Here is a 9,083-nt window from a genome sequence, read left to right as displayed (position 1 = left end):
AAACTTCTTGCGGGAAGGACCTTATTTGTGGCGTTCCTCACTCTGTCCCCACCGAATGCCTCTCACAATTCTCAGCAAATAATCATCACTTGCAGTTGTAAAACACCAAGGAACCCAAAGCGCCCACCAGTACTTATTCTCTACCTACTTGCACACCTGGTACGCAACAATGTACGGAAAATGCGGCAACCCTACCACGTGACAATGCTCCTCCCCCAATCCCTCCTGGCCAATTAGAACAGTTCACATGTGTGACGTTGGCCCTCCCCACCCCAGGCAGCACCGTGGTGGAATCTTCCGGTTTCAGGCTGTTTTTTCCCTCCTCGGGCCAGTGCGGCTGCGCGCTGCGCTCTGATTGGCCGAGAGCTGGCTGGCTGCACGCGCAGTCGCTGCTCGGTTACTAAGGGCGGGAGCCCAGCGAGGGCGCTGGCGGCTTCTTCAGTCTCAGGCCAGCGTCGACGCCTGGACGCTCGCCATGCCGAACCGCAGGGCCAGCCGCAATGCCTACTACTTCTTCGTGCAGGAGAAGATTCCCGAACTGCGCAGGCGAGGCCTGCCTGTGGCCCGGGTGGCGGACGCCATCCCCTACTGCTCAGCGGACTGGGCGGTGAGGCCGAGGGCGGCGGCTGGGCAGTTGGGCAGCTGGAGGCCGAGGGCCTCGCCTGGGCCTGCGAGAGGACGGGCAGGCGAGGCTGGGACGGGCAGGGAGCAGCCGGGCAAGGTCCTCACCGTGTTCTCCTCTGGCCCTCCTCCCACAGCTCCTGAGGGAGGAAGAGAAGGAGAAGTACACAGAAATGGCTCGGGAGTGGAGAGCCGCCCAGGGAAAGGACTCCGGGCCTTCAGAGAAGCAGGTGAGGCGACCGGCCGAGGCGGCGCCACGAAGGCCGAGGGCGGGTGGGAGGCCGGGACCCTGCCTGAGCGCCGCGCGGTGGGCCTCGGTCGGCCGGTGCGTGGTGCGTGGGGCTGCGCTGGACGACCCCGGATTCCCCCGCAGCCCTGAATCAGCCCAGAATCACGACAGCTCTTGATTCTGGATGATTAAAGGTAGTTTGGAGGATTATTTTAAAGCATTCCCTAGAACCAAGCCAGGTGCTGTGTTTTAAAGGCTGGAATACGGGACTGGGATATCTTGGCGAGGGGTATCTCACAGGTTTGAATGAGCTGTCAGCACAGTTTCCGAGCAGTCGGATCTCGCTGGAGTACTGAGATTTGTTGTGTTGCTTATTTGTTTCAGGAAAGTACAAGGTAACTAACCCTTTCCCTCTGTTCCTTCCATTCTTACACTGTTAACACTGAATGAAATCAAGAGAGTTTTGCTTGTTTTTGAGAGATTTTATTATTTATGTTTGAGTAGAAGCTCTAGTCAGTTGAATTTGTACTTATATTTGTGACCCCTATTTTTTTTTTTTTAACTATGATTTCTTCTGTTTCCCTTCAAAACTTAAGGCGTGTTGTATATATACCTCCTGTGGGACTTGGAGTTGGCACAATCTGGTTTTTAAATATTAGAGTTCTTTGGGGAAAGGTGTTCTTTGGGCCACTGGCCTGGCATAGGTGGCTCAGGAACATGAGCTTGATCAATAGTGGATAATAGTTGAGTTTGTTATTTACCATTCACCTTCTGGTTCAGTATACTTATAGCTTTTGCAGCATTCGCTGCCTTTGAATGTTGGTGTTAGTGACATATATGATTTTTCATTGGGTTTATTGGCCCTGAGAGGTTTCTGACATAATCTATAGGTTATTGAGAAATTATTTTGGTGAATTAAAATGTTTGATCCATCCAGTTTTTAAGTGTGTGAATGATGATTCTTTTCTTCTTCAGAAACTTGTTTCCACACCACTAAGGAGGCCAGGCATGCTCGTACCAAAGCAGAGTGTTTCACCCCCAGATATGTCAAGTTTGTCTCTAAAAAGTGATCAAGGTAAAGTATTCCCCAAATATTTTGTTTGAATTTAGACACTCAAAACACTAATGATGTATTGGTCAGTAAAAACATTGTATTTTGATTCTCCATTTAAAAGTACTTGACTATAAGTGTTTAGATATTTATTATAGCTTTGTATAACCTTTAATAAAAGAAATTTTTAAAATTTTACTGGAGAGCTTTTTGTAACAAATGTCGTCTCTTGATTTCTATCATTCCAAATATTGTTGAATGTAGATACTTATTTGTATATAACTAAATACGCTTGTTATAAAGGTAGACAGGAGGAGTAAATTTTTGAGATCTATTGTATCATGGGGTGACTATAGTTAATAAAAGTGTAATGTATATTTCAAAATTGCTAAGAGTAGATTTTAAATGTTTGCATGACTAAATATGGGAAGTGATGGATATAAGCATGTTAATTAGTGCAGCTTAATCTACAATGTACATAATATCAAAATGACATTGTATCCCAAAAGGATATACAATTACTATTTTTCAACTAAAAATAAAGTTTAAAAATTATATTCTGGGGGAATAGTAAGGGTAAAGGTGAATTACTGAGCTAACAGAAGAGAAATAGCTAATAAAGGGCCCTTGCTCTTTCTTCTGGCTGTTTTTGACAGTTGTGGTCTTTGTTTAACACAGAATAAATATTTAATATTTGTCTTAAATATGGCCAGTCCTGCTAAATAAAACACTTCACACATTCATACATTTTTTTTCCTCATTTATACTTGGCTTACATATATTGGTAAAAAGCATAAAAGGAATGAGCTAAATTTTCCGTAGTTTACAGAATTTACCCATTCTGCTTGATTTGTATTTGCTTTTTATTTGTTGAATATGGGTCCTGAGAGTCAAGACTGAGTGTAGCTGATTTATAAAATTGAATTATTTATAAATTTATTTTTATATAATATATAAATTATATAATTTTGTATAATTAATAAATTTATAAAATTGAATAATTTTGTCACTTTAAACAAAGAGTGGTTACTACTATAATTCTTGATAAATGTAATTATAAAAATTTTGGCTTACTTATGGTGATACAAGCCAAAATTTTGTGAATTTTTTCTCATTTCAGCTCACTCAGGAATTTAGGAACACGCATTGGTTCCAAAACTTTCTTCCTCTCAAACTAAAGAGGCTTTTGGGGAGGGATAGATTTAAGACACTCATTTGTTCTTTTTGTCTTACGATTTTTTTTCTTGTAGCTCTCCTTGGAGGCATTTTCTACTTTTTGAACATTTTTAGCCACGGCGAGCTGCCACCTCATTGTGAACAGCGCTTCCTCCCCTGTGAAATTGGCTGTGTTAAGTACTCCCTCCAGGAGGGTATCATGGCTGATTTCCACAGTTTCATAAGTCCTGGTAAGTAGCCAGTGAGTGTAGATACTAGATCAAAGAGCATACTTTTAAAAAAAATTTATTTCATTTACTAATGGTATTTGTATTCTTAAAAGCATAAATACAAACAAGTTCTTATAATATAACAAGAAAAATTGAGGTTTTAGGTGTTTACATGGGGTTGTTGGTGTAGCTTTTAGCTTTAAGTAAGTGTCAGCATTGGTGAAACCTGCCCCTTGCTTTTCTGTGGCCTTACATTTGGATCACTAGTTTTTTATTAAGTTGCTGTTTGTAACCTTGAGGAAACTACGAAACCATTAGCTTGTCATTGGGTGGCCTTTACAGGAAACAGATGAGAGTGTGGAAATAGCTAGCACTCTCAAATTGTATTAGTATCTCTGCTTTCCATGATTCCACCCACAGTAATAGCCAGGTAGTTCTGAAGACATAGGATTTGGTTCAGTTCCCAAAAGGGTAGATGGAAGTTAAGGGAGCGTCATCTCCTTGAAGGTGAGAAGGGAAGGTTGAGAAAAGAACTTTGGCTTTAGTTTTGTCATTGGTTTAAATTAATTTTATATATAAGATGATCTTTCATTTTTATATATTTGAAAAACTAATCATTCTGCTCACACTTGTGAGCATTGCTGCCTAGAACAAGTTGAGCAGTTTCTTTTTCCTTGTGTGTTATAAGGCAAACTGTGGAGGTCTTCTTCCTGCAGGGCCTCAACCCAGAGCCCCATTCATGGACTCCTTTTGTAAAAGCTTTATATATATATATATATATATATATACACACACACACATACATATACATACTTTAATTTATTCATTTATTTTTGCATGGCGCTGAGGGTCGAACCCAGTGCCTCACGCGTACTGGGCAAATGCTCTACTATTGGGCCACAAACCCAGCTTTTTTTTTGTCTGTAAGGAGTAACTTTTGAAAGTAGTTTAGACAATATGCCAAGTTCTTGGGTAGTCTTTGCCTTTGGTTAAAAAACAAACACTGAAGGTTTAATTTTTTGTATTTTCACATAATAAAAATTCCTACGCATGCTGTAACTTGGAATATTACTATAGTACAAGTAGGGAACTTCCAAATTTCTGCTTCTCAAAATATTTTGTATTACAGGAGAAATTCCACGAGGATTTCGATTTCATTGTCAGGCTGCAAGTAAGTATCAAGGACTGGGAGAATGTAGTAGTTGATATGTGCTGCCTGGTTAGATTGTACCTTTAGCTGGGAAGATGGACTTCATGGAAATGGTAGATGGTGTCTGCAATCTTTGAAAACTTTTAAAACTTTTATAAACAGTAGTGTGATGTCTTTTCAGAGGGTGGTTTTATTTGTCATATACTCTATATCCTCTGTTTCAAGGTTTGCTGCTACTAGTGGCCAGGTACTTGGAAAAGTCTTTTGAGAAGGTCTCATTATCAAGCTTTAGGACCATTTATAAGGGAAGTCCATTCAAAAAAATATTTTCTAAGTTTATGGTTCAAAATAATAAGAGTTGAAAAAAGAAAGTAGTTTGAGTTTTGAGATGAGAAAAGCAAGTTTTTAAATATTTTGCAACCAAAGGGTATGACTATATGTATATCTACCCTTTCAAACTAAACTCCTTTCTAGAAACTATGTTTTAAGCAGTTTCCAGTTGAATTAGATTGATAGTCATAATAGGTTTATTTTTTAATTTACATTAATTGAAAAGTGTCATTGTTTGGTTAAGGACTATTGAAAGATTCCTGTTTTTATTTCTCTCTCTTTAGTTAACAAATGTAGATAAGTAATCTGTTGAAGTGTTTATAATTAGAAGTACATTTTCAAGTCTGCCATAAAAAGCAGGTATATTGTAATTCTTGTAATATGGTGTCTTTCCTATAAATGCCAATATTTTGACTCATTTTTACTTCTCTGTATTGATTTTTTTCCTAGTCTTATGAAAAATATGTACCAATTCATTTTTTTTATTATCTTTGAAACAGTATTATAAGTTGTAGAATATATTGTTTAAGGTTATTTTTTAGTAGTTCTCTTTATGTAGTTTTTGATGAAAAATAGTTTGAGGTTATTGAACAAAGAAGATGGTAGTTTAAAAAAAAAAACAAAAATAGAAACTTAGCCAGTAAACTAATTTTCACATTTTTACTTATGCTTTGTTTCTGGTTTGTTCGTACATTGGAATCTCTACTGTGTACCAGATAATCAACTGTGAGTGTCACTGGTTTACTGTTACTGTGCTGTCTTGATGCTGATAAATCCTTTTTAAAAATCTATTTTAAGGCTACTTTTACAACATTTTCAAATTAACCAAGTGTACTGGTTTTTTGTTTTTGTTTTTGTTTTTTAGAAAAAAATGTCTTTTAAAGACTAGGAATATTTTCTTTTTTTAAATATTTTTTTAGTTGTAGATGGACATGATACCTTTATTTTATTTTTATGTGGTGCTGAGGATCGAACCCAATGCCTTCCACATGCAAGGTGAGCACTCTACCACTGAGCCACAACCCCAGCCCAGGAATATTTTCTTAATTATTTAATCCAGTTGAAACTGAGCACAATGTTTCTCATTGAGGTAATCTCAAAATGTTTGGAGCTCACCAATTTAATAACCCTGGGAAATGTGCCAATTAAATATTATAAATGACAGAGTGACAGCTATGTCGACATAATAACTAAAAATGCCTGTGCTAAGGTAATTGAACTGACTGGGAGGAGACCATGTTATCTACAGAGTACACTGGAGCAGATATGTGTGTGTGTGTGTGTGTGTGTGTGTGTGTGTGTGTGAGAGAGAGAGAGAGAAAGAGAGAGAGAGAGAGAGAAATCCATTTACGTAGTAGCTAAATATCATGCATCTAGCCCTTTTGGCTCTGCTCTCTGATCTTTCATGGAGTAGTAAGTAACAATAAGTGAATGCTTCCTGGGCATTAGAATCAAAGAATTTCAGGATTGGAGTGATTTTGATGTGGAGTCCAGTTCCCCACCCACTACTGTTTTCCTCTGGAGAGGTACTGCAGGCTCTGTGTGAGCATGGGGTCTTGGCTCTTCTTCACTTCAGCCAGACCACCTCTGCTTTTGTTCATTTTACTGGTTAATATTAAAACTTGTCTTTTTACAAGTTTTACTTTGAAAGAAACAAAGCTTTGAATTTGAATACTGATGTTAGCTTTCAACCTTAAAACTCCATCAGCTTTTCAAATGAAGCTTCATAACACACACACACAAATATAACATTCATTTAAAGGGTAAAGAGTATTAATGGACAGCCACGCATGGTGGTGATGCCCATAATCCCAGCTCCTCAGAAGACTGAGGCATAAGGATGGCAAGTTAATAAAACCCTGTCTCAAAAATAATATTTATAAAAATGGTTGGGGATATAGTTTAGAGGTGAAACAGATTGTGTGCATGTTTCTGTACCTGCATTTGATTGCAAGTTGTCTTTTACTCATTTTTCTATTGTAGTATTTTTCTTTAAGCAGGTAAAATACACAACAAACCTTACTGATTTTATGATTGTGTAGATACCTATTTTCAGTTCATGTTTTGTGAGTTTCATTCTTTTTGGTCTGTTAAGGAAGAAAAGTTTTTGTTTTCAGTTTGCCAAATGTATTAATCTTATCAGTTGTGAGTTTTAGGTCCTGTTTAATAATTCTCCTGTACCTGAAGGTTATATAGTCAGTTTTCATCTTAATCCAAAAATTATAAAGTTTTGTTTTTTGTATCCAAGTCCTTTCCATCTGTAATTGACTTGTGTAGGTTTGAGGTAGAGACTCAGTTTCATTTTCCTCCATGTGGTTCATCCGTAGTTTCAGGATCATTGAGTAATCAGTTGGTTCATTGAGTAATCAGTTGGTTCATCAATAAGCAGTACCACCTGTATCCTATCAGGCTTCTGTTGACACACATGTCTTCTATTCTCTTTATTCTGTTGTTTTTGGTGCCACTGTCATACTCTTAAACATAATAGTTTGACGATACTTCAGATCAGTCCCCAACACCTTGTTGTCCTGGAATATTATGGCTATTTTTGACTCTTTATTCTTCCATGTTCAGTTTTATAATTAGGTATTCATTTTCACAAAAAAAGCCTGTTGGATTTAAATTGGAATCACCTTTAAATCTTTAGCTCATTGTGGAGAAAAAATGCTATCATTATAATATTTATATGAATACGCAGCACATTCTTAATTTTGAGGCCTGTAATGTCTTTCAATTTTATAATTATAGTAGTCTTAATACCTCTGTTAAATTTATATTTTGTCTTACCTTTTTACTACATTATAAGTGATGTCATCTGAAATTACATTTTCTAATTGTTTATATTTTTTTTGATGCCTAACACTAAACTTTGGAGTTTTTGTGAATTTCTTATCTGTGAAGTCACTTTTTTTCTAATCTGTGTATCTGTTTTGTTTTAGTATGTTGGCTAGGACCTCTAATTGATGATGTTTCACCAGTAAGGATTGAGGATGCCATTTGCTGTAGTTTCCTTTTTTTTTTTTTTTCTCTCTCTTAGCCCATCTCCTTTTTTTGTTTGTTTTACTCTTATCAAGAGAAATTTCCTTCTCTTCCCATTTTGCCTAGGGATATGTCAGCTCAGTGTTTTAATGAATGCTCTTTCTGCATCTCCAGTGATTTGTGTCCTTTGTTCATATGGTGACTTACTAATTTTTGCTGCATTTTTATTGGTGCATTATAGTTTTACATAATGGTGAGATTTGTTAATATTCATACATGCACACAGTATAACAATATAATTTGTCCAATGTCATTCCCCAGTAGTTCTTCTCTCTTGCCCCTCCTCCCTCTTGCTGCTCCCTTTACTGATGTCCCCTTGATTTTCATGAGAACCTCCCATCTCTTTCTCCCCTCTTGCTTCTGCATATGAAAGAAACATGCCACCCTTCTGAGTTTGACTTATTTCAGTTTCATCCATTTTCTGTCAGTGACATAAATTGATTTTTCTTGATGACTGAATAAAACTTCGTTGTGTATATACACCACATTTTCTTTATTTACTCCTCCACTGATGGACACCTATGCTGGTTCCATAGTATGGCTGTTAAGAATTGTGCTGCCATAAACATGGGTATGCATCTATCCTCTATAGTATGAAGACTTTAACTCTTTAGGATAAATATTTTAGGATAACTCTTTAGGATAAATATTCCTCATCTAGGAATGGAACCACTGGTACAGCTGGATCATAACGGTGGTTCCATTGCTAGATGAGGAACCTCCATACTGACTTGCATAGTAGTTGCACTAATTTATACCAACTGTGTAAAAGTGTTCCTTTTACTCCACATCATCTCTAGCAATTAGCATTGTTTGTATTCTTGATGGCTATGTACTCTGACGGGAGTAAGGTGAAATCTCAGGGTAGTTTTGATTTGCACTTCCCTAATTGCTAATGACAATGAACATTTTTTCATGTTGGCAATTTGTATTTCTTATTTTGAGAAGTGTTTGTTTAGTTATTTGCCCATTTATTAATTGGGTTATTTCTAAGTTTTTTGAGTTCTTTATTCTGGATATTAATCCTGCCAGAAGAAGAGCTAGCAAAGATTTTTCTCCCATTCTGTAGATTCTCTTCATATTCTTAACTGTTTCCTTTGCTGTGCAGAAGCTTTTTAATTTTGTGCTGTCCCATTAATTCTTTTTTTTTTTTTGAGGGGGTACTGGGGATTGAACTAAGGGGCACTTGACCACTGAGCTGCATCCCTAGCCCTATTTTATGTTTTGTTTAGAGACAGGTTCTCACTGAGTTGCTTAGTGCCTTATTTTTGCTGAGGC

At 37.4% G+C, this 9,083-nt stretch overlaps 1 protein-coding gene across 3 annotated transcripts in view; it reads left to right on the top strand.

The window, feature by feature from the left end:
• Positions 1–416: 416 nt before the first annotated feature.
• The window catches only part of Mael (maelstrom spermatogenic transposon silencer), a 36,870-nt gene continuing 28,203 nt past the window's right edge, over positions 417–9,083 (top strand). For all 3 annotated transcript variants that reach the window (XM_071619765.1, XM_071619766.1, XM_027922852.2), the window contains exons 1-5: positions 417–607; positions 759–851; positions 1,826–1,925; positions 3,152–3,307; positions 4,416–4,457. In XM_071619765.1, coding sequence (XP_071475866.1) covers positions 476–607; positions 759–851; positions 1,826–1,925; positions 3,152–3,307; positions 4,416–4,457 — 523 coding nt within the window. In that variant the 5' untranslated portion in view covers positions 417–475. The remainder of the gene's footprint in view (positions 608–758; positions 852–1,825; positions 1,926–3,151; positions 3,308–4,415; positions 4,458–9,083) is intronic.

This window comes from Marmota flaviventris, chromosome 12 (assembly GCF_047511675.1).
Source record: "Marmota flaviventris isolate mMarFla1 chromosome 12, mMarFla1.hap1, whole genome shotgun sequence".
Lineage (NCBI taxonomy): Eukaryota > Metazoa > Chordata > Mammalia > Rodentia > Sciuridae > Marmota > Marmota flaviventris.
Note: the sequence above shows the minus strand (reverse complement) of the source record. Positions and strands in the feature narration are given on the sequence as shown.